The sequence below is a fragment of the Petaurus breviceps genome, unplaced genomic scaffold, assembly GCF_028583685.1.
Source record: "Petaurus breviceps papuanus isolate PSGF00001 unplaced genomic scaffold, PetGlider_PUasm1.0 171, whole genome shotgun sequence".
Classification (NCBI taxonomy): Eukaryota; Metazoa; Chordata; class Mammalia; order Diprotodontia; family Petauridae; genus Petaurus; species Petaurus breviceps.
The window spans coordinates 20,912,132-20,937,407 of NW_027185754.1; the positions used below are offsets into that span (position 1 = coordinate 20,912,132).

At 45.1% G+C, this 25,276-nt stretch overlaps 1 protein-coding gene across 4 annotated transcripts; it reads left to right on the top strand.

Moving 5' to 3' along the window:
• Positions 1 to 3,588: 3,588 nt before the first annotated feature.
• On the top strand, positions 3,589 to 24,457 carry WTIP (WT1 interacting protein). Of its 4 annotated transcripts, none has more exons than XM_069082666.1 (8): positions 3,589 to 5,865; positions 10,179 to 10,280; positions 15,527 to 15,594; positions 15,876 to 15,959; positions 16,250 to 16,380; positions 19,135 to 19,186; positions 20,765 to 20,833; positions 21,292 to 24,457. In XM_069082666.1, the coding sequence occupies exons 1-8, from the start codon at positions 5,085 to 5,087 to the stop codon at positions 21,430 to 21,432; spliced, it is 1,428 nt and encodes a 475-aa protein (XP_068938767.1). In that variant the 5' UTR covers positions 3,589 to 5,084; the 3' UTR covers positions 21,433 to 24,457. The 4 variants fall into 4 exon arrangements, 3 of the variants coding, with proteins under 3 accessions (XP_068938767.1, XP_068938768.1, XP_068938769.1); XM_069082667.1 differs by having other exon boundaries at positions 15,897 to 15,959; XM_069082668.1 differs by lacking the exon at positions 16,250 to 16,380 and adding an exon at positions 16,584 to 16,636 and having other exon boundaries at positions 15,897 to 15,959.
• Positions 24,458 to 25,276: the final 819 nt, after the last annotated feature.

The window sequence follows — 25,276 nt, forward strand, 5'->3', positions numbered from 1 at the left end:
AGTTAATGCTGGCATTGTTGTGGGTTTTACATAGTCTTTTGCACACACATTTTTGTTTTGAAAGGCCTAAACTATATTTAGGGTTTGAAAAGCCCAGCTCTATGGGAGGGTAATTTAAAAAGTTAACTGTTTATTGTTTTTCTTGAACTGTTAGCTAAACCAATTGATGAATGTTCTAGAGATATACGTTCAAGAATAGTGTGAGACTTTTGCCTTTTCTGAAGATATTTTGTATGTATATATTATAATGGGGAAGTCTGTCTTATACCTGAGACCTTTGGGGCTATACATCTAAAGGGCATATTTTGATTTCAGATGTTTGTAAAAATCTAAAGGATGTGGCAGTTAATTGAGTAAGGAGGACAAGAGGGAGGAGTTGAGGCTGACATCTGGGTTACAAAACCTGAGTGATGGAGAGGATGGTGGTGCCCTCAACCAAAGAATTTAGGCAGGGGGAAGGCCTTGGGAAAAAATGAATTCAGTTTTAGACATGTTGAGATTAAGTTTTTTATGGGATGTTCTGAGATGTCTAATAGGCAGAGATGTAAGAGTACAGTTCAAGTTCAGGAGAGAGATTAGGGCTGGATAAATGGATTTGGGTTTCATCAGCATTAAGATGATAAATGATTCCATGATATAGTAGATGAGATGAATTAGAGAAATAGGGTACAAGCCTTAGGAGAGGAGGACTCCAATGGTTAGTGGGAGTGGTCTGGATGAAGATACTGCAAAGGAAACAGAAGAGTGATCAAAAAGGAGACCCAGAAGAACAATGTCATGAAAACCTAGGGAGAAGAGAGTGATAGTGTCAGAGGTTGCAGAGAGAGGAAAGGATCAAGACTGAGAAAACACCATTAGATTTGGCAATTAAGAGGCCATTGGTAACTTTGGAGAGAGCAGTTTTCAGTTGAATCCTGAAGTTGGAAGCCAGGCTGCAGAGAAAGCAAAGTAAGTGGAGTCATGTTATAGACGGCCTCCTCAAGGAATTTAGTTAAAAAAAGGATATGGAAGGATAGCTATCAGGGATGGATGGACCAAGTAAGGGAGTTTTGAGGATGGGGAGATAAGGGCAGGTTTGTATGTAGTAGGGAAGCAGCCAGTTGATGGGAGAGATTGAAGATGAGTGAGTGGAGAGAATAGAGGGGGCAAATCTGGAGATGATGGGATCATTTGTTATATACAGAAGGGTTTGCCTTGGCAAACAGAAGTACCATCTTTTTATGTGAAACAAGGTGAAAGAGGAGATATGTAGTGTGCTTTAAAACCCTTTAAGGGTTTATTTAGCATTTTAAGTGGCAAATAAAATGTTAGCTATTATTTGGAGCTGGGCAGGAGTCATCTCATCCAGCTCCTACATTTTACCTTAAGGAACTTGGACACAGAAACCACATAGTCATTTCAAAAAAATTTTTTTTTTTTGCTTTTTGGAGGGGGGAAGGCAAGGCAATTGGGGTTAAGTGACCTGCCCAATGTCTCATGGATACACACACCAAGTATGTATTAAGTGTCTGAGGCCAGATTTGAACTCGGGTCCTCCTGACTCCAGGGGCTGGTGCTCTATTCACTCTGCCATCTAGTTGCCCCCTAACATGGTCATTTCTTAGCAGGTGCTAAGCCCAACATTTGCATTTGCTTTAAATCCAGCATTCTTTTCATGATAGGATTGTAGCCATTGAAGGTTTTTGAACAGGGGACTGCCATGATCAGACCTGTGCATTAGGAATGTCATTTTGGCAGCTGTGTTTTACTATTTACCTATGAGCCTATCCAAAGGACATGCAATATGGAAAGAGTGTAATGGTCCAGATGGGACTATTTATAACCCAGCATTTAAAACATGATGACTTACTAGCCTCCCTGTCAGTCTACAAGGTACTTACCATCTTGCTTGTTCTTGGGTCTGGGGTCATGAGTGAAAGATAGTATGACCACAACCTATTATTCTTGTAGGTACCTAAAAATATCCAAAGAGTAATATGCTACCTGAGACCAAGTAACCACAGATTTCTTCAGTATATTTACTATTGCTTAGACTTCCTTTCTTTCTCCCTTCCTTCCTTCCCTCCTTTCTCTGTGAGACCTTGTTTCTGGATTTACTCAGCATTTCCCAAACTTTTTTCAAGCAAATTCTACCTCCAGAACATCTTTGGTAATCCTTTTCTTTCCACTTACCAACCTAATACCAGACCTCCATAAACTCTTACTTCTACTATTCTAAGTCTAATTATTCTCCGAGATTTCATTCCACTAGCCAATTCATTCTGTACACAACTGCCAAAATAATCTTCATAAAGTTTGACCATGTCATTTCCCTCCTCAAAATTTCATTTTTCTATTGTTGCTAGGATAAAATACAAATGCCACCACCAGGTATTTAAGACTTTCCTCAGTTTAGTTCTAGGCTACCTCTCCTGCTTTATTCACATCTTTACATACTCAGTATTCTACTACTCCTTGTTTCCCAAACCTGATGTTTTTCCTCCTACTTTTACCTTCAGAAACCATCTCCCTGCATGAAATGTATTCCTATTTCCTGAAGTCCCCTCAATTTTTTGGTTCTCAAATTACCTTGTACTTATGTGTGTACATGTTGTATTCCCTCAGTAGAATGTAAGTTCCTTGAAGGCAAGGATTGTTTTATATTTGTTCCTTCAGCATATCAAAACATTAGGTCCTTATGTGCAAGGTACAAAGCTAGATGCCAAAGCACTTTGCACAAAATAGACATTAGTTATTTTTTGAATTAATGCAAATAACTTTTCAGTTGTGTCTCCTGGTAGGCAAATGTATTAGAAGGTAGCAAATGTACTAGTGTAGTTTGGACTAGAAAGGAATAAAGTTGCATTTCTTTTGAAATGCTCGCTAATGGTCTGGACTTTTTTCAGTTAGTCTAAATGATAGTTTTACCGTTGTACTGGGAAGTTTGGGCTACATTTGTGATTGGTTTTTTTTTTTTTTAAAGCAATTGGGGTTAAGTAACTTGCTCAAGGTTACAAGGCCAGTTATTTCTGGGTGGGTGCTAAGTATCTGAGCCCGGATTTGATCCCAGGTCATCCTGACTCTGGGGCCGGTGCTCTTACTGCTGAGCCATCTGGCTGTCCCGATGTGATTGTGTTTCTTAAATACAAATATTTTCTTTTTTAAAAAGACAAAGTTTCTGTGGCTTTAGATGTTTGCCCACATTTTTCTTCTTGTTAGGCAGAACCATCAGACCAATATTTGGAAGTTATGAAGACGTTGATTTGGCTCAAAAAAAAAGAAATCTTATTTAAAATCAGTTTTCCAAAAATATAATAGGCTGAATTGAATAATGAGCTCCCCATCACCAGCCATCTTCAAGCAGAGACTGGATATTGTAGTGGGATATTGTACTCTTGCTTTTTTTTCCCTCAGATCCAATGATTACAAAGGCTGAATTCTGTCCTCTCTGTTCACACTTACCTTTCTTTGTGGCTCTCTCCTTGTATTTTCTGAGCAGTAGGTCATGGTAGCAGAATACGGCTCTAGTTTCCAATATTTCACAAATTTCTGGTTATAACTTCCATGCAAGAAAGGATGCACAGAGAACCTTCCCTCTGGAAGAGGTTGGTCTTTGGAAATGCAGGGAAAGAAGTAACAGCAGAGCATAAGGCAGATAGATGGCTTAGCCCTGACTCTTCAAATATAGGACAAAGTGGTGGCACAGGGGGCATTGATGCCAGCCTCTTCATTAATACCTAGGCCTCCTATTGGTTCTTGGCATTTACCTCTCCTGTCAGTCACTTAGCTCTACCTTCTTGGCTTTGGGTCTGAGCTGACTCTTCCTTCCTGGGCGCTGTCCATGTTCTGGGAAACACCCTTGCTCGGAAACACTTCCTAGGCCTCGGGTCACATTAAGGGTTTTGTTCCTGATGGTTATATTTAGTGTTTAGGGAGGGCACTAGGGTAATCCATGCCAGGTCTGTACAATAAGTAATTGTCCTGAGCCCTTCTAGAAGCTCCCAGGACCAGACAGACATTCCTATAAAACTTAAAACTGTGACTGAGGAAATAACCAAGAATGTGCCAACAGGTTCCTTTTAAATCTTGTTTAATTTAAAGCCTGTGTAAATGGGTGGGTGGGGGTGGGATAAGAGACACTGACCTTGGGCTAGCCGAGAACTGCCTGAGAAAAGATGCCGCTGCGTGTGGGAAAAGGAAGAACGATTTTTCAAGAGTTTTCCTCCTTGGCTAAAGCTGAAACTGAATGTGGGTCAGTTGTTTCCTTCTCCGAAATAGCTGGAGGAAGGCACTCTGGTGGCTGGAGGCACTGGAGGCCCTGGGAGTTAAGAGGTCGCTGGTCACTAGCTTGGGCAGATCGACATAGATGGAAGCTTGCTCTTCAGCTCCAGCACTCAGGGGTCTGTGGCAGGCGCCTGCTGCTGCCTCCTCTTCCTCCCCTAGTGGGCAGAACAGCAGAAGTTCACGTTGACAAGCCAAAGTCTAGGGTTGGCATGGCCCATCCCGGAGAAAAGAAGTTGAGATAGACCGGTGAGCCACCACCCATCTCGCTCCCGTCTCGCGGCCCGACTCTGGGACGGTAACCCCCTTACAATTTTCACATTCCATAACCGCAGCGCCCCGTCTCCTTCCTCGCATTCCTGCCCCTCGAAAAGGAGTCCCTACTCTTTTCGGACGCAGCAGAGCCCCGAGACCCCGCGGAAGGAGAGGGGCGGAGGAGGAAGGGGCGGGGGAAGAGAGCCAGGACCAAACTCGGGAGTCCAAATTCCTCCGCGCCGCGCGCTGGCCCCTGTGCTGAGACCGCGCCTTGCCTGCGGGGCCGGGCTCCCGGGACCCTGCACCCAGTGACTTCCGCCCGGTTCCGTAGGGGCCCGGGGCCGGATGGACTCCAAGGCCCGGACGATGCAGCCGCCGCCGCCGCCGCCCGGCCTCAGCGTCAGCCTTAGCCTCAGCCGCAGCAGGAGGAGGAGGCTGCGGAGGTGACGACTCGGCGCTGCGGTTCGTCCAGAGCCCCCGCCCGGGAGGAGCTGGAGCCGGAGCCCCGCGCGCCCAGCGCGTCTGCTTGGCCCGGGGGGCGACTCCGGGGACCGGGCCGGGGCTGGGCCATGCAGCGCTCGCAGGCGGACGCGGCCGCTCTGCTCCGCGCCAGCGCGCTACTGGCCGATCTGTCCCTGGCCGAGCCGGACTCGGACGGCTTGTGCCGGGGGCGGCAAGGGCAGCGGCCTGCGCTCCAGGAGGAGGCGGTCCCTGCCCGTTCCTGGAGGGTGGACGGGGGCTGCCCGGAGCCCGGAGGCTTCCCAGAGCGCTGCCTGCGGCGGGCAGCTTATGAGGCCCCCGGCGCCCGCCTGGCCGCCGCCTCTCCGGAACCCGGCACCAAGGCCGCGGGCAGCTCCCGTGGGGCCAACCTGGCAGACTCGGAGGGCTGCGGAAGCCGACCCTGCAGCGCTCGCACTAGCGGCATCAGCCTGGGCTACGACCAGCGACACGGCAGCCCGCGCTCCAGCTGCTCCGACCCCCGGGGACAGGGGCCACCCGAGCCTCCCCACGACGCTGCGAGTCCCGGGCTGGCCAGGCTCGGCACCGCCCCTGCCCGCCCCTCCTGGTGCGCAGGCCCTGGGACCGGCGGCAGCGCCCGCTCCAGCGTCTCCAGCCTGAGCTCCCGGGGCTCGACGGGTGCCCACGCCGACCTGCTGCTGCTGCCATCCGCCCCGCCGCCCTCGGGCTTTGCTGGCCATGCCCAACCCGCGGCCGGAGCCCGGCTTCAGCTGCCCTTCCAGGTGACCGCGGCCCGGGAGGGCGGCCCCAGCCCCGCGGAGCGGAGGCTCGAGGCTCTGACCCTGGAGCTGGAGAGGGAGCTGGACCAGAGAACGAAGAAGGAGTATTTTGGTGAGTGACCTTTGACCTGAATCGTTTCTGCTGGAAGTGTCTGCCAAGCCCTTGGCTGGGGGCCGGGGCAGGGGGCAAAGACACGAGAAACGAGATTGGGTCCTGCTCCTAGGAACACCGGCTAGAAAGACTAGACTGCTTGCCATTCTCTCGAAGTTCCCAGGACGGCCCATACCGGATCCTTAAATGATGGAGGAGTCCTGAAGAAGAGAAAGTCAGGGTTGGGGATCCATGAGGAGGTGCCTGCGACTTGAGCTGCCCCTTCAAGGGTGGGCAGGATTTGGGAGGAAGGAGGGAGGAAGAAGAACTGGAGTATGGGAAATTACCAGCGTAAAGGTCGGGAGGCTCGAGAAAGTTATTGGGGGTGGGGGTGGGAGGGAAGATCAGTCCTGTTGGACCTCACGATGGATGAAGGGGGAGTTTCCGGGCAGAGAATTTGGAAAGGCATTTATTTGCCCTTTTCCAATAAAGGTCTGAAAATTGTGTCCCATCTGTTTTTGGCCCCTCCTCCAGCTTTTAGCGAATAGGACATCACAAAGCTAATCTCTAAGTGCAATGGAGCACAAGATTTTCTGATATGAAAGTGTGTTTTTAGAAAACAAAGTTTATAAAAAAATCACATTAAAAGCACCCCTTCTTGCACTACTCTCCCCCATCCTCTGCTCTCTATGACTAAAAGACAAGAGGGACAAGTTGAGGCAAGGTTGTAGAAGATTTTAAGTGCTAGGTTAAGAAATTTGCTTTTGTTCCTATAGGCAATAGGAAAGATAACTAGAAGCTTTGGAACAGGGGAGTGACATGGCCATATCTATGCCTTAGGAAGAGTGTTAATTTAGCACTTGTATAGAAAATGAATTGAAGAGGGTAGAGGCTGGAGTCAGGAGGGATTTCTTGGTTAGGAGACCATTACAATAGTCCAGAGGAGTGGTGATGAGGTCCTGAAATAGCATAGTTGACCATGTGAGGAGAAAGAAGAGGATGGATGAAATCAATGTTGTGTGCTAGAACTGACAGGAATTCCTGGTTAATTGGATGAGAGGCCAGGGAGGGAGCAGTTTTCGATCACTGATAGTGAGCCTGGTATACCTGCCTAGGGACCTTTTGCTGTACTCAGTTTCTTGACCTTTTCCCTTTCCCAAACCACATATTTATGCACAATAATGTTCCTAGAACACTGCAAATCTCGTCTTGTCAAATGTACTAGTTGTAATTCCATTGGGGGGGGGGGGGGGAGGGTCCCTGTAGAATTAGCTTCTATGCTGTCAGCAAATTTGGATTTTCATATTTTTGATTTTTTTTTAAAGAGAGTATAAACTATATACAGGGACCCCAAAGTCTTCATGCAGTTTTCTGAAGCTTTCAACTGCACTAAGACTTTTGGGACACCATGTATATTGTATATGTGTACCTTTTCCTGGATGGTTCTCCCTTGGACTAGGAGTCTCTCTCTGCCCCAGACATTTAATTGACTATCTCTGGAACATTCTTCTTGGGTGGCACTCAATGGGGGTTTCTGGCCTGTGGAGTTGGAGATTTAATTCAGTTCAACAAACATTTATCCGAGTGTCTATCACAGCTGGGCTCTTGCTTGGTTTGAAAGAAGCAAAGATGCACAATAGTCTCTGTCCTCAAAGAACCTAGAGTCTAATTCAGTGAATAGGTGTGTATATAAATTGAAGAAGAGAAAAGTGTTATTTTAGTGGGGAAGAAGGGAAGATCTGCCTAGCCATAGCATTGTAGGTATTCCTACCTGTACTTTACGTGTGCCCAGAATGTACCTATATACATGTGTGTTCTCTACCTTGTGAGGTAAACTGTACAATAAATATTCCTGTTTTGCAGATGAAGAAATTAAGATTCTAAGAGGTTAAGGGGCTTGTTCATGGTGATGTTGCTAGTAAATGTCTGAGGCATAATTTGAATCCAGGTTTCCTAGTTTCAGGTCCATTGCTCTATTGGACTATTATTATTATTGCTGCTCTGAATCTGCAAGCTACTTGAGGGCATGGACTGTTTTGCTTTTGTCTTCATATCTCCAGTGCCTAGTACAGTGCCCCTAGCCCTTAATAAATTGTTGATTGATTGACCTGTTTGAATTGAGGGCTGTTTTATGGGAACAAAACTCTCCAGCTAGGCTGGGGTCAGCACTTCCCTGGAGACTGACTGTAATGGCAGGTTGGAGGGACTGAGTCCTTTGTGGTCTGGATGCTCTTTGTCCCCTGTTATAAATAGCCTGAGACAGAGACTGTACTGGGTTTACAGGATATTGTGGGTGAGGGTGCATTGCCTATGTCATAGACAAGGACCTCAGGTTGGTGATAGTAAGAAACCTCTTAGGGGAGCTAATCAGTCCTTGATCTTGATGGTATGAGAAAGAGGCATTTTTGGGATATCATCAGTTAATGGGGTCATAGGGTCTCCAAGGTGAAGAGAGAAAGTTCAAGGAATATTTCTTTGTGATTTGGGCCAGTGAGGAGCTGAGAGGTGGAGTGTCTGGAGACATAACTGGGACATAACTGTATTCATATCATCCTGTTTCTGTGATACCTCCTTGACAGAGCTAGACTACATTGTTCCTTACCCTGGGAAGAAAAGGAGTTTGTGTTCCTTGGAGACCAAGTGGGGAGGACTCTGTCCAGCCTCTGGTGCCTTCTTGCCACTAACTGTCCCAGACAGAATTTAGAGTTTGGGATGGTACCATAATGACCTCCAAAGGATGTCTGGCATTGATATTGGACTGGAGGGAGGATGGTGTACCATGCTGAAGAATGGAAGCTAGTATATATAAGTGGCAGGACCTGAACTCAGGTCTTTCTGACTCCAAGATCAGTTTTCCACCTGCTGGTTAGATGTTCTCTAAAAGTTCACTTCTTAAGTTTTAAATCTTAGTCGACAGAGAGAGAGAGAGAGAGAGACAGAGAGAGAGAGAGAGAGAGAGAGAGAGAGAGAGAGAGAGAGAGAGAGAGAGAGAGAGAGAGAGAGAGAGAGAGAGAGAGAGAGAGAGAGAGAGAGAGAGTGTGTGTGTGTGTGTGTGTGTGTGTGTGTGTATGTGAGATGTCCCCTTTGGAAGTTTAGTGGAGCCTGTGGACCCCTTTTCATTTTTTTTAAATGCATGAAATACATAGGATTATGAAGAAAACCAATTATGTTGAAATACAGTTTTCAACATATTAAAAAAACAAGTTCATAGACTCAGTTTAAGAACCCCTGCTCAAAATCTTTTAATTCTATTCATACGATGGAGTGCCTGCCCTCATGGGATTCTTAGCCAGATTTGGGAGAGGGCGGAGAAAGAAGAGACACAAACGTGTGAATCTGTAGTATAGGGTAGATTGTGTGGAATTTGAGAGAGGTATGCATGAGGTGCTGTTTGAGCTCTAATGGAGCTGAGGAAGGAGGGAACCAGGGAAAGTCTTTTAGAGGAGGGGTATGGGACCGTAACTATTAGCTAGTCCAATCCTTTCATTTTAAACTGAGGCCAGAGGAGGGAAATTAACTGTAAAGATCCCTAGGTAGTTAGTGGCAGAGTTAGGGCTAGAACCTAGGTGTCCTCCTGACCTTTGCATCATACCATCCCGACTTCCTTAATAGATATTCAATTGAGGTTTGCTGAATTGAGCAGTAATACAAATTAGAATATGTGTATAATAGCAGTCTTAGTTCTGCCCCAATATTTCCTGCTGTTAATTGGAACCACACCTATTCCTTTTATCCTTCAGCTGCCCTTAGTGGAGGTAGATAAATTCCAACTACATTTTGAATATTAAATAATAACAAGGTTTTTATGTTTACATAGAACTTTATAGTTTACAAAGTGATTTTTATTACAGCAAGGTAGATAGTGCAAGTGTTCTGATCCTCATTTTACAGATAAGAAAACTGAGGACCATAGAGCAGAAGTGAAGTGGTCATACTACTAGCAAATATCAAGCCAAGATTCGAATCCAGGTCCTCTAATTATAAGTCTAATGCTTTTTCTCTTCAACTATATTGTTTTCCCAAAGAATGATCTTGTCCTAGGCTAGGAGGTGGGGTGATGGAATTTCTTGGTTCTCTGGTAGGGTTGATGTAATTCTCTTGAGAGTGTGGTATATAGAATGCCCAAGGGAGAGCCCTGACTCGTACTCAAGCCTCAAGTCTGAGATCTCTGACTCTTGGTTTCTGCATGGTGGTGGTCATATATGTCACTGTATCTATTACTTTGGGAATGAGGACATGCAGGGAGGGGAGGCCACACAGCAGGGCCATAGGCTTGGGAGGTTAAAGTGTTCTGCTGTGAATTACTAAATATTATGTTTCTTTTTCTCCTTCAGGAGTTTGTATAAAATGCAGGACGGGCATCTATGGTGCAAGTCAGGCCTGCCAGGCGATGGGGAGCCTTTACCATACCAACTGTTTCACGTGCTACTCCTGCGGTAGGTGCACTTAGCTCAGACACCAGTACAAGGTGTGCCAGACTGGGTAGATATGCACCCATAGATGTACAAATCATGTAAATGATATATAGACATACAACCAGGGGACATGGGAACACATACATAAAAGACATGGATTTACTAGTGGCAGGTATGTAGACATGCATGAAGAAGATGATAGCAGGGGTCACCAGGGAACTCCTGATTGGTCTCTGGTGACTGAAGTTCCATAAAAGAGGATTGGTGACAGCATTGATGGGATGGACTCTAGTGGAGGAACCTGCCTACCTGTGGAACTGTTGTGGAAATAGCTCCACTCTTATCTCTGGGACTCCTCTTTCTTTGTACATGCTTTCCTTCTCTTAGACTTCCAGCAATTTGGTAGAGGGAAGGGGATTTTCTCCTATCCTTCTTATACCTTCTCATTGGTGGCTTTGGTGGCTTTCTGGAAGTCCAAGGGAGTGGGAAGGTATGCAAAGAGAGAAGAATCCAAACAAGATGGATAGGATAATTTTTATAGGATGATTTACCCTCCACAGATGGTGACTAAGAAGAACAGGTGTATACACTCAAAGAGTTAATATGATGGAAGTGGAGGTTTGGGAAAAGCTAGGCATGGGAAGGCGGGGATTGGCTTGGCTGGCCATGCCACTCCTTATAGCAGTGTCAGGGTTGGGTTTCTTCTGGGAAGCTAGGGGGCCTGAGACCAACCAGGAAGATAAATACTGGGGTCATGACTTAGTTATTGCTTTAAAAAAATTTGTATTGATATATTTTATTTTTATATCATTTACATTTCCCTTTATATGTTCTTTACCTCCCCCCCTACCCCGAGAACTATCCCTTATAACAAACAGTAAAAAATTGTTCAGCAAAAGTAAGCAATACGTCAGAGGAGTCTGAGGTTCCCAGCAGTATTCCACAGCCCCTCCCTCCCTCCCTCCCTCATACCTCTTCTTGGGGTCAAAGCTTGGTCACTGGAATTCCGTACTGTTTGGTTTCAGTTGTTTTGCTGTTGTTCTTTCCACTTATATAGTTTTAGTCACTATGGATATTGTTTTTCTGGTTCTGTTTATTTCTCTTTGCATCAGTTCTTATGTTTTGCCATGTTTTTCTGTATTCACATTCTCTATTACAGCATATTAATATTCCATTATATTAATATATTTCAGCTTTTTTTTGTCATTCTCCAGTGACCCAAAGATCATTTGCTTTTAATGTAAATTTAGATGTTTTTCTAGGAATTAATTTAATGGAATGAAATAGTAAGAGAAAAGCCCATCCTATGTGGGATATATGGTCTCTGAGGGTATATCTTACTTCAGTCAGGGCCAGCACCCAGACAGCCTGAGGGCTCTCCCCCTTTGTCCAGTTCAGTATTCTGCATCCTGTCCCTGCCTTTGGCATCCATTGACTGACCTGGGCACATGGTCAAACCAAACCTGGGGAGCCTGGTACCCATGTTGGGGATTCATTTCTGTGCTTGGCCCGTGTTGGGTAAACCTTCTTCCTTCTCTCTTTTAGAGCTAAAGCCTAGCCAGGAACTTATACCTCTCATTCATAATTAATGAATAAAAATGAATCAAAGGTTGGTATCTTGGCCATTGGGGCTACCAGTTTGGGGATAACTAAGAGTGACTGGTAATTACTTCTGTGGATTGAGGGGAAGGCTTATGGTGAGTGTTATCATCATCTGTAAAATGGGGATAAACCCTGCTGCCTTGCTTCTCTCCCAGGGTTGTTGTGAGAGTTCATTTGCTCATTCATCAAATAGTTCTCCATTTCCCCCCCCAAATGGATACTTAATTTGTAATTTTACAAAACACCATTATTACATCCCAATAACAGAAGTGCATAGTTAAACAAAACATCAACACATCAGTCCTAATTCGTATGTGACTCATTCTGAACTTATTTTTCATAATCTCTTTTCTGAGAAGAGCTAGAAATGCTTCCCTGACATGCTTTGAAGTCATGCCTGGCTTGGTAATCACTGCATTGATTAGAGTTCTGATGTCTTTCTGTTGTTTTCTTTACATTTTTAAATGAAGTCATTGTATTAATTGTTGCCTTGGTTCTCCATTCTGCTTCTATTTATTCAAGTCCCTGAGTTTCTCTGAATTCTTCAGTCTTGTCATTACTTAGGTCACAGTGTTATTCCATCTATTATATGTGTGTGTGTGTATGTATATATATTCCACATAATGCAATTTTCAAATAAATACTTTATAAGCTTCAGCTGGGTATAGAGCATGGTATAAGGTGTTGGGAGACTGTAGTGCCAATGCAATTTTTACAGCACCCATGATCATGATCAAGACTGTAACTATAAATATCACATGACGTTCGATTGCAACATATACCAGATTCTCCAGGTAGAGGACAGAACTGAAACATTTATTTAGACACCAGAAAACTGGATCCCCAAACCAGTAAGCCAATTCCATCATAGTACCAAGATATTCAGAAGCCATAATAACGCTGAGAGCCACAGCATCCTTCAGCCTTTCCACAAACCAATACAAGATCAATATTTACTCCCAAACCTCTTTATCTCCTTAGTGAGCATCTTCTCTCTCCCCCAGAGTCTGGCTAACTCTGACCAGCTTGCTGTGGGCTCTGCTTCCCTTTAGCAAACTCTTCCCACCACAGGTTCCATGTGACTACCTTCAGCCTATTAGGAGGCAGAGTTTATCTTCACTGCAGGGAAGCTTCCTGTGGGTTCTGCTCTACCCTTCAGCAAATTCCCTCCACCACAGGCTCCATGTGACTACATTTAGCCTATTAGGGGGCAGAGTTTACTTTCAAAGCTTTCCAAACTCCCCCTAGGTCTATTAAGGGGCAGGGAAGATCTTCAAATTCCCATTCCCATTACAGAGACACACAAAATTAAGTGAAGACAGTCCCTTTTCTGATAATCCTGTGTCTCATAGGAGGATAACACACACATAATGTATTGTTGTATATTATAACTGCATTAGGGGATTGGAAAACAAAGTGTTTCTTAAGATTTAAGGGGGAAGATTATTATTGGCCAGAGGATCAGAGAAGACTTCATGGAAGACATGGCATTTAAACTGAGCTTAACAAGATGAGTAGAAGTTCATTAGGTGACTAGGGGGAGAGAGGACGTTCTAGGTTTAGGGAACAGTGTGAACAAATGCATGAAGGTCGGAGAGTGCTATGTGTGTTTGAGAGAAAGAGTAAACCATTTACCTGGTGCTTGGAGTTTATATATGACAATAATATGAGATAAGGCTGGAAGATAGTGTGGTCAGATTGTGGAGGACTTGAACATTAGGCAAAGGGAATTAGAACTTGACACAGTTGGTAAGTAGGCAGCCGCTGAAAGTTTTTGAGCAAAGGAGTGGCAGGGATCTGTCTCTGTAGGATGATTATTTTGGAAGTAATAGGAGGATTGAATTGGAGGTATAGAATATAAGGGTAGTGTTCAGAGGCTATTGCTGTTGTCTATGTGGATGATAATGAGGATTTATTCTAAGATGTGAGAGATGTGGTAGAGGTAGGATTAGACATGACTTTGTAAGGAAATGTAAGAAGGGCGGCAAAGGAAGTCAAGCCTAATCCTAAATACTCAAGAGCCTGGAACATTCATCTAGAGGTTTGAGTCCTTCCCAGCTGATACTAACTAATTTACAATTACTCTTTGTGAACTCTATCATGCCTGTAAGTCAGTTCTACTTGTTTGTCCCCTCCAGCCCCTCAAATTCAACTTGTCCAAAAGCCAAACTGTTCTCAGAATCGTTTGGGTTTGTGTGTTCAGAATTTCTTTCATAAAAGCATTCCATACCTCTTGGGCTGACCTCCCCTATAGAATTTTATATATTCTAATTCTCTTTTCTCTGAAACCTTTGCTTTCTCCTCTCAAATCTAGGGTATATGCCTAATTATACCAAACTTTCTTCTTCTCTATGAAGAATCCTGTGATGAGGTCACTACCTCCCAAAGTTCCCATTATTTCTTTGTTTTTCTATAGTCTCTTCTTAAAAAATTTATTTGTTTTTAGTTTTCAACATTCATTTCTATAAGATTTTTAGTTCTAAATTTTCTCCCCTGCTTCCCCCTTCCCAAGATGACATACAATCTGATCTAGGCTATATATGTACAGTCACATGACATACAATCGTGTTTCCATAGTAGTCATGTTGTAAAGAAGAATTAGAAACAAAGGGAAAAACCAAGAGAAAGAAGAAACGAAAAAATAGAGAGAAGATAGTCTGCTTTGATCTGTATTCAGACTCCACAGTTCTTTCTCTGGATGTGGATAGTATTTTCTATTATGAGTCATTTGGAATTGTCTTAGATCCTTGCATTGCTGAGAAGAGTTAAGTCTATCCAGGTTGGTCATCACACAGTGTTGCTGTTACTGTGTACAATGTAGTCCTGGTTTTGCTCACTTCACTCAGCATCAGTTCATGTAAGTCTTTCCAGGTTTTTCTAAGGTCTGCTGGCTCATCATTTCTTAAGTTTCATCATTTCTATGTCAGCAACAATTCTTTCTTGTTAGCATATCCCTTTAATCCTTCACTTTTGAAGAATGAATTTATCACACAGCAAGTCAGAAATCTGTTAGTTTCTCTCCTTTTGGTGAGGGGATAACTCAGGCAAATGTCCAGGTAATTGAAGTTTCTCATCCCTGCTAAAGTATGCCTCCATGCCAGGTTCATGGTGATTCCTGAACTTTTCAGATACTTCCTTTGTCTGGGTGGACAATATCACTTCAGCATACATTAATCTTCTCCATTGGTTGTTAGATTTCTTTATCTTCTCAGTATTATCATATCCATTACTACTTTAGTCTTCCAAAGGCCAATTTCAGTATCAAGCTCCATCCCATTAAATGTCTGTGATATCTTTGAAGTTAAATTTACCTCTTTGATGATATAGCAAAAGGCACTGAAAAAGTAGGGACGTAGCAATAGGTGGAAAATCAGAGTGGAGCATTGCCATGGAAGGTAAAGGGGGATCCAGTAGGAGGGGATGGTCAGTAGTATTAAATTGAACAAAGGAATCAAGGTCGATGAAAACTGAAAAGAGGCCAGTTGGATTTACAGTAGGGATTGTGAATAACCTTGGTCAGATCAGTTTTGGAGGGAAATGAAGGCATTTAGCTTTTCCTTTCTCCTTGTCCATTACCTAGGGAGGGAATAGAGGGTATTGTGGTGTTGCCAATCTTTGCTAAAGCCTTAATAACTGTTTTCTTGTTTCCTGTACCTTTTTCCTAGGGAGAAGACTCCGGGGCAAGGCCTTCTACAATGTAGCTGGGAAAGTCTACTGTGAGGAGGACTTCCTGGTGAGTTAGGACTTTGGTCGTCTGTCCTCTGTGAGGCTGACGGTGGTGGGAATGCTGATGGAGGTAGGAGTAGGGGATGATGAGTCATGGCTGGGCTAGCTCTCCCTCTCCCCCACAATGGTGGTCCCCCTCCAGACAATAAAGGAGCATATAGGATAGCCTCCTCCTCTCCTGCTATGTCATGACTGGGAATGGGAAAATAGGGGAATGCCTTGGAGGGGGGTATGTTGAGAGAGCAGGAGGGAGTCCTAAGCAATGGCTGGTAACGTGACTGGTTATAGGTTCTGTGTCCTCACTCTCAGTACTCAGGGTTTCAGCAGACAGCCGACAAGTGCTTTGTGTGTGGACACCTCATCATGGAGATGGTAAGAAAACCCAGCTTGTCCTCACCCAAGACCCCAGGTCACCTCCTTCAGGGCCCTACAGAACTTCTCTCAGAAGTTTCCTCTGTTCTCTGACTTCAGAGGCTCCAATGAAGCCTGTTCCCTGGGTTGGGGTGTGGGTGCCTCCTGAGAGATGTAGGTCTTTCTGCTGTAAATTTGGGTGTCTCTGTGTTTCTGAATGTATGTCTCTGTTTCTTGCCTTCCTTCTTCCTCCCTGTGTCATCTTTTTCTCTCTGTGTGTTTGTTTCTTTCTCTGTCTCTTCTGCCTCCAGATTCTCCAGGCCCTTGGGAAGTCTTACCACCCTGGCTGTTTCCGATGTGTTGTATGTAATGAGTGCTTGGATGGCGTCCCTTTCACCGTGGATGTCGAGAACAATATTTACTGTGTCAAAGATTATCACACGTGAGTGACTTAGAGGCTGTGGGGCCAAGGGCCTAGTGTGATACTGTGACATGTGTGACCCTGAAACCTATATGACCTTGTGATGTGTGTAGCCCCAGGGCAGCTGTGGATGATCCTGGTCCAAAGGCATGCTGCCCTGTCATGTCATAGGATCATAGGAAAGGACATTAGAGGTCATCTGATCTAACCCCCTCATTTTACAGATGAAGAAAATGAGGCCAAGAGGTCAAGTGACTTGCCCAGAGTCACGCTGGAAGTAAGTGACTGAGCTGGGGTTTGTGCCCATATTCTCTTAGAATCTAGTGCTCTAAGCCCTGCCCTGAAGCCTTCCCCCGCTGCAAGGCTGTGACATGGCCTCGCACTGGGCTCATTCTCCTGCCTCATTGTGAATGCCTTGCTCACCGTGGCATTTCTCTGGCCTGTTTGTTGTTACCAGCTTCCTTGTCACCGTCTCTGACTCTGTGAGTCTCTTTCTCAGATTAAAGCATTAAAGGTTTTGCCTTCTTGTCCTTTTCAATGCAGAAAGGATCATAATAACAATATCAGTTATAATCATAACTCATCCTTAAAACATTTTACAATTTACAAAGTACTTTCATTACAACAAACTTTTGTAATAGTTTCTATCATTCACTCCATTTTATTGATGCTGGCAGAGACTCAGGGAGTTGCCCAAGGTCACACAGCTATTAAGTACCTACTGACTTCACCATAAGTTCTAGGTCTGCTATTGTTCAGTCAATGGACTAAGTGATTCCTTGTGTGGCTTTTGAATAACTTTTCCCTTGTTGTTGTGGGACCTTGGCTTGTTTCTCTTTTTTGTTTCCTCAGGGATTGGACCCTTGATGAGTCATTCTTGTGCCTAGGGCTGAGCCAGGTCATGTATAGCATATCCTGGGAAAATCTGTATCTCCTCAGGATGAGGAGAACCTAGACATTGCTTAACCACTGTCTCAGGCCGTGGAACACAAGGCAGATAAAATATCCACATATAGGGCTCTTGGGAGATCCCAGGCCATCAGATTCAATATCCACACATGGGGGTCCTCTGGGGATCCCAGGCCATGAGTCAGAATCTCTGGATTAGAAGGGTCCTTACAGTTTTCTAGTCAAGCCATTGTTTGGGCTGGAGCCCCTATACTACACCCAATTCAAATAAACAAGCATTTAGTAAGCACTTACTGTGTACAAGGCACCGTGATAGGGATGGAGGATTCAAAAATGAACATGAAAGACAGTCTCTGTCCTCAGGAAGCTGCCCTTCTGTGGGGAGATGTAGCACATAAACAGATAAATAAATACAAGATAATTTGAGACTGATGGTCGTTCAGCCTCTCTCTGCCATAATATCTTCAGTGATAGGGAACCCCTTCGCCTCTCAGGACGGTTCATTCGACTTTTGGTTAACACTAATTGTTACAAGTTTTTCCTCACATGGAGCAGAAGTCTGATTCCCTTTAATGTCTGTCCATTGCTGCTGTTTCTGAACCCTGAGGCCAAGCAGAGCAGTCTAATCCTCACTCTTTCATGGGTGGCCCGTCAGCCACTGGAAGGCAGTTCTGCAGGCCGACCATCTCCAGGCTCTTTCTCAGATGCTTTTAGAGCATGGCTGTCAGTCTCCTCTTTGGTGCCCTCCTTAGGCTCCACAACAGCGTATCAGTTTCCATTGGCAGGTAGTGTGGAGAGACTGCTGGACTTGGAGTGGGGAAGGTCGGCTCGTAGCTGTCCCTGGCACCGACCAGATGTGTGATTTTGGGCAAGTCATCAGGTCTTAGTTTCCTCATTTCCATTAATGTCTCCATTGGAGACAATGTTATCTGCAGTGTCTCAGGGCTGGCTTGCGGCCTCATATGGCACAGTCTAGAATTCCCTCATGATCCTGGTTGCTGTCTTGTGGACATACTCCAAGTTGTCAATGTCCTTCCTAGATTATGGTCCCCAGAACTGAACAGAATACTGTGTGATCTAATCAGGACAGAGTATGGTAGTATGGTATCCTTTCTCTTGCTCTGGACACTAACATTTCTTTTCTATGTCATTAGTAGTAACTTTCCTGTTTGACCTTGCACCATCTCTTATGTCATTTTAAGATCTTGTTTAAATATCGTATTGTTGTTTTACTTGGTGCATATTTATTTCTTGTCTTCTGCAACAAGACAGTGGGCCCCGTAAAGGCTGGGGCTACTACTCTCAGAATCCCCCATGTTACCACACATATAATAAGTGCTTAATTATTTACTGGCAGGTATTTCCATGGTATGTGTATCTATGTGATGGGGCTTCTCTCCAGCTCCTATGTGCTTTTTTGTATGTTTATCAGTATGATGGGGCTCTCCTTCCTCTCCCCCATCTGTGTCCCATCCTCTGTATGTGTGTATCTCTTAGATGGAGTTCTTTCTCTATGTGTTCCATGTAAGTCATAGGATTTAGAAATAACAGGAGTCTGTACAAGTGAAAGTAAAAGACTGAAATGGGAAACGTAGGAGGGACGAGGATGGAACCAAGAAACCAAACAGTGAATGAAAGAGCTCAGGTGTCCTGTGGTGGGGGTGTGGGGGTGGTGGCAGTGAGTGTGACAGGAAGAGTGAGTAAGGCATGGGAAAAAAATCAGGGAGGTTGGCTGTATACGTGTGCCCGTTATTGATGGAGGGGGCCCTGTGAAGAAGGCTCCAGGCCCTAGGGGGATACCTTTGAATTGTTGGCATGTGATTCCTCAGCTTCTGACTCCTCTTTCTCTCTTTTTTTTCCCTTCAGCGTTTTTGCACCCAAATGTGCTTCATGTACCCGACCTATCCTCCCTGCGAAGGTAGGGATGTGTTACAGCTTTGTGATGTACCGTGCTTCCCCGATAATAAGACACTGTCTTATTAAATTTTTTTGGACAGAAAAACACCAGAGGGCTTATTTTCAGGGGAGGGCTTATTTTAATGAACATTGACAGCAATTTTAATAAACAGGTAAATGTGAACAAAAATTGTACCTTTATTCAATAAGCAAATCACTGGGGAAGAACAGGATGATGCGCTCACTGCTGCAGCTCTGATTGGATGCAGCTCGGAGGGCTGCGTGCGTTTCACCCGGGGAGGGGGGAAGCGGTGCATACAGAGGGTACCGTAATGTAGCGTGTAGCGCAGGGGATCACCTTCACTACAGTAGCAATCTCAATAGGGCTTATTTTCGGGGGAGGGCTTATTTTAGAGGAATCTTACACAGTAAGGGGAGGGCTTATTTTCGGGATAGGTCTTATTATCGGGGAAACGCGGTAGGTCCTTTGATTCCATTGGCTTTGTTCTTGTGTCTTTGCCAGCCGGGGCCTGGGGCTGGGTGGTGAGACCTGGGGCGAGGGGTCTGTCCTAAGCATTTCAAGAATATGCATAAAACTTTTTCAGATGCAAGAACACTGTCATGTCATATCCATGTATGTTGTTCTTTCTTTGTTTTTAAAGAGGACTAATGATCTCACTCAGGTGTGCATACACAGGCTAGCCATGTACTGCATGTTGTTGTTCATTCTTCATTTTTTTTTCAAGCAATCGGGGTTAAGTAACTTGCTCAGGGTTACATGGCCAGGTGTTTCTGGGTGGGTGCTAAATGTCTGAGCCAGGGATTCAATCTCCAGGTCATCCCGACACTGGAGCCGGTGCTCTTACTCACTGAGCCACCTGGCCACCCCTAAGCAATTGGGGTTAAGTAACTTGCTCAGGGTTACACGGCCAGGTGTTTCTGGGTGGGTGCTAAGAGCCCGGGATTTGATCTCCAGGTCTTCTCAACACTGGAGCGGGTGCTCTTACTCACTGAGCCACCTGGCCACCCCTAAGCAATTGGGGTTAAGTAACTTGCTCAGGGTTACATGGCCAGGTGTTTCTGGGTGGGTGCTAAGAGCCTGGGATTTGATCTCCGGGTCTTCTCAACACTGGAGCCGGTGCTCTTACTCGCTGAGCCACCTGGCTGCCCCCATCCTTCATTTTTGAAGGGGACCAGTGACAGTGCACGTGATGGCTTGACCTGCTCATGAATTGGATTTAAGTGAGGCAGAGCTGCCCGAAGTCATCAGCCTCACTCTCTCTTCCTCAATCATCGAGGTCCAGTGGCAGGACGGGTTCCGTAGCGCCTGTTTTTCAGCTCCTTTCATGGCTCTTGGAACAAATTGTTCTCATCCACTCGTTCCTCCAGGGAAGGTCTTTACATGCTTGGTGTGGGCATCCCCAGTTACCCCCAACCTGGTCTAGCCCATCTGCCGGGGGTGCACTAGCACCTCTGGTGTGAGGGCTGCTCATCCCCCTTTGGTGTCTGCCTGTATCTACAAAGCTATTGAAGCACATGTATGGGTTTGTCTATGTAAGCATGCACTCATATGTTTATTATCTTGTATCTCTTTCATTAGGGCTGTGAAGAGACTATCAGGGTGGTGTCAATGGATAGAGATTACCATGTGGAATGCTATCACTGTGAGGTATGTCCAGGGGATTTCTGTGGGGTTTTGGGAAGGGCCCTTCAGATTTGCTATCAGTTCACACTTTTTTTTTTGGAGGGGAATGCAGAACAATTGGGGTTAAGTTACTTGCCCAAGGTCACACGGTTAGTAAGTGTTAAGTGTCTGAGTCTGGATTTAAGCTCAGGTCCTCCTGACTCCAGGGTCCGTGCTGTATTCACTGTGCCACATAGCCGCCCCAGTTCCCACTCGTATTGTGTTCCAAGATGGTCAGTAGGTTCAAGAACAGAATGGGGAATGAGCTTATGGTGGGAAGTGGTCTTAGGATAGGGATAATTGGACCTTTGGGCCATAGACTATCAATGAATCCCTTGCTTGTATGCAGAATCCTGGCCCTGGGTAGAGCACCAGGCTGACTGTGAAGGAGGGGACGGGTTATGAGGGCTGATTATATTGCACTGGGGCATCTCATTCCACAGGATTGTGGGCTTCGTCTGAATGATCAAGAAGGTCGCCGCTGCTATCCCCTGGAAGGCCACCTGCTGTGTCGGAGCTGCCACATGGGACGCCTCCCCACCCCGGCCCTGACCAGCTATGCTATGCATATGACAGAACTCTGATGGACTCCCTATTGAATCAGAGCCCAAGCCCAATCCCAGGAGAATTTTTTCAGTTCCTTAACCAGGTGCTTCTTTAGGCAGAATGAGGTGAGGGTCTCTGCCCTACCTGCCACCCAGGAGGGTTTCTGGACCAGAGTAGGTCCTTCCCACTGATTCCCTCAGACATATATGGCCCTCTTCTCCTTGGGCTTTTACATCCTGAGAGATAGCTGTAGAACAGAACCGGTTCCTACAAGTTTCTTCATGCTAGGGCTGGGCTGGACCCTATACTCCCTTGCCATGAATTAATTTGAGCCACTTTTTCCTTTAGATCCTAGAATGGCAGCCTTGTGGCCCTATCCCCATAGGTCCATGAATCAGCAAACCCTGGGCCCCATGCACATGGGATTGCTGAAAATGGGGATGACCTAGGTCCTGTGGAGCCCAAGTTAGGTCACCTCCTATCATCCAGGATGTGTTCCACAGTCCTGCAGGAGTTTTGAGCTCTTAGCTTGTCTCTATCTTCAAGTTTGAGTGGTCTCTTCACCTTCCTTCCCAAACAAACATTCTAGTCTCAGGGATCCCAAAACCCAGCCTGGTTTGGTAGAAGATTATTGATAGTGGAGGTCAGACAGAGGAATGGAAAGGATGCCTATATTCTGAAAGGGAGCAGGTTGGGAATTGGACATTTCCTATTTTTGGTATAAACTTTCATTACTCTCCTGGGACCACCTCTTTCAGGAAGTCTAGTGGACCATGTTGGTTGCTACCCAGTGGTGGATCTGTATTGTGCCTTTAAGACCCATTGTCTCTGAGCTTTTCTCCCCTATTCTGAAGCAGATTGAAATTGTTATTGTCTCCATGTCTCTTCACAGACCATCCCTGAGCCTAGTGACTGCAAGAGCAGAGAGCTCTAGGCTCTGGACAGGTAGGGTCAAGCTCCATAGGCCAGAGTGAGATGCTCCTGGGGACTGTGCCCTTACATGTTATGGTACATTGCCTAAGGCAATAGTGCCATATCTGGTCCAAGGGAGGCAGGAACCATTGTCTTCAGGCACCCTCCTGCCCTCTCGTGGAGGATATGGAAGAGGATGGAGTATGCACGACCAGGGAATGGTGTGTCTGGGTGGGGTTAGGAAGCATGGAGTGCTAGAGTTTTGGGGAATTGTGGTGTGTTTGTCTTCCAAAGGAGGGCAGCATATTTCATGAGGATGAGTGCTGTGTGTAGTGGTTGGAGTTAGTGTGTTTGCATGTGGCTAGAGAGGGTGATTAGTTAGCATGTTGTTTGAAGCGTGCCTGGTTAGGATAGATGTTGTGTGATCAGGTCAGATGATATGCTTATATGTAACTGGCCAGGGCAGTGTGCCTGTGTGTGCTAGCAGAATGACAAAAAGCAGCTGTTGTTTGCCCATGTCCTTTCCTGGGTTTCCTGTTAACTACCTCATACTATTCACATCAGACAATACAGGAGATAGTTACGGGAGAGGAGAGGCTCGGGCATGATGTGGGACTCTTAGGGACTGGTTGGATCCTCCATGGGCTTTGTTCTAGTGAATGTGGGGGAGGAGTCAAGTAGACTTATGTTGGGGATGAAAAGGGAGGTGGTCCATTTCTCCTTTACTACAACCTGGGAATAGTCCCTCCCTCATCACTGCTTTATCAATATCCTTTGTCATTCTTCTTACCCTTTTTTTGGGTCTCTCTATCAGGTTCCTGGATTCCAAGGTGCCTGACTGTGACAGTGTGGGTGTCTAAGGTTGTGAGTGCAAGTGGCAGAGTCTGTGTGTGTCCTGGTACATGTGTATGTTGTGGCAGCGGTTGTGATTGCATGTGTGGCTGTGACTAGGGGCCAAATCTAAGGGCACAACTTCCTGAGGGGCCTTCCCTGAGAAGAAGGATTTTGAGGGAAGCATAGGAAGGGGCCACACAGAAGACCCTGTTTCCTTGTGCTGCAAGAGAAGTGTATTTACAATTTCATTGTATAGTTGATGCCAGGACAAAGGCTGTAATTTGACTTAAATTAAGTTTTTTTTTCCTTTGAGAATATTTTCATTTTCTTTAAGAGAATATAGTTTTCTTCCAAGAACTTGGACCAAGGTTGTTTCTGAAACTTTTGTAGGAAATCCTCTAAATGCCCATTTTGTATATCATGAAGCTGGTTTGTGCAGGGCACACAATCCAGTGTAACTATTTTTATATGAAGTTTTCTGTCGCCCAGAATGTGCGTCTGCCTCCTTGGGGGCTTCAGAGCATAGGAAAATGGGGTGGGGGGGGCAGGTGCTTTCATTTCTGTGTCCAATTCCTTCAGTCTTTAAGGAAATGGATCTTTTGGGGAAAAACAGATTTATTTATTTATCTAAAAGATTTGCTCATCCTTTTTTTAAGTTATCACTGGGATTTTGTTCTGTCCAATAAACATGTTTTACAGCTGCTTCTTGTGGTGTTGGGTGTGGGAGATGCTGTATGATGGGATATGAGCCTGTAGCCCTTCCCGTCTGAGACCTCAACTTACTCAGTGGCCTCTGTGTCCAGGAAGAATTTTGTCTTTGTAAACCTTCTGCTCTCTCTAAAATATACTGTTTGATACAGGGACTCAAGATGATTTGGCCCCAGAGGTGAGGTTTGCTTAATGTTTTATACCTTGTCCAGTCTTCAGTATAGAGGTTGGATTTGGCTCTGTTTCCCTCCTTTGAGAGAGGGCAGGGATGGAAGAATTGGCTTTGGCTTCAGTCTAGTAACTCTGGTAGAATGCCCTGAGAATCAGGAGGCCTCTCAGAGAAACGCGTGTTTCTCAACAACAGTCAGCATTCTCTCAAGGGCTGTTAGAGGCCAGAAGAAAACAGCATCTGTATGTGGTCTACTTTAATCATTCAGGTCATTTTACATGTAGCTGACTTTTTACCCCATCCTGTGGTTCCCATGAATTGCTGGTTTATATCCCATTTTAGAAGTCAACCTTAGCTTGAGTTGCCAGATCAACTAGGAACCTCTAAAAATCATCTGAATTTCATTTGCACCAAACTAATAAAGTAGCCTAACAGTCTATGTTTTGAAAGTAAAATTCATTATTGGGATGAAAACAATTGCTGGTGGAATAGTGGAAACATTCCTCTTCCTAATCTCTGAGTTTTGAGTGTCCTTCACCATGAGTCATTTCTTCTTGGCCTGCTTGTGTTCAGTCATCTTGTTAAAACCAAACTCAATTTCTCAGTTTCTTCAAATTATTTTTCATAGCCAGCAAAAAGGATTCTGAGTGGTTCCTTCCCTGTTCTGTAATGGTTACAGCTCTAAATGCTTTCTGCAGATGACTTTCTACCTTCCCCCTAAATCTCTTTGCCATCAGAATTCAAGTCTCCTGATGAAATTCCTCTCACATTTAGGCACAAAGCTCCTTGGGGAAAATGAAATCCTGGGAGTTTTTCCTAGAGAATAATTACTCCCAAGCCTTGGGCATTCTGGGAGATGTAGGCAAAACATGTCTCCGTGTCCCAATTACATATGTGACATGGATTATGTTCATTTGATGGGTAACCCATGTGACATTTTGAATACTGGAATAGCAGTTAACACAAACTCTTATGTTACCTTGCTTACATGGCCCTTCTCTAGTCTTATTATTACTCTAATAATTACCTAAAAAGAATGATATCTGAGTTGCCTACCAAGTGTTGCTAAACTCACTCCCCTAGTGAAGTGATTTTTTTTTTTTTTTTGCTTTTTGGAGGGGGAAGGTAAGGCAATTGGGGATAAGTGACTTGCTCAAGGTCACATGGCAGTGATGAAGTGATCTTAACAGACTCTCTTTGATGTACATGTACAAGAAAATCACTCACCAAGTTATGCAGCTCTGAGTGACTGGGGCAGT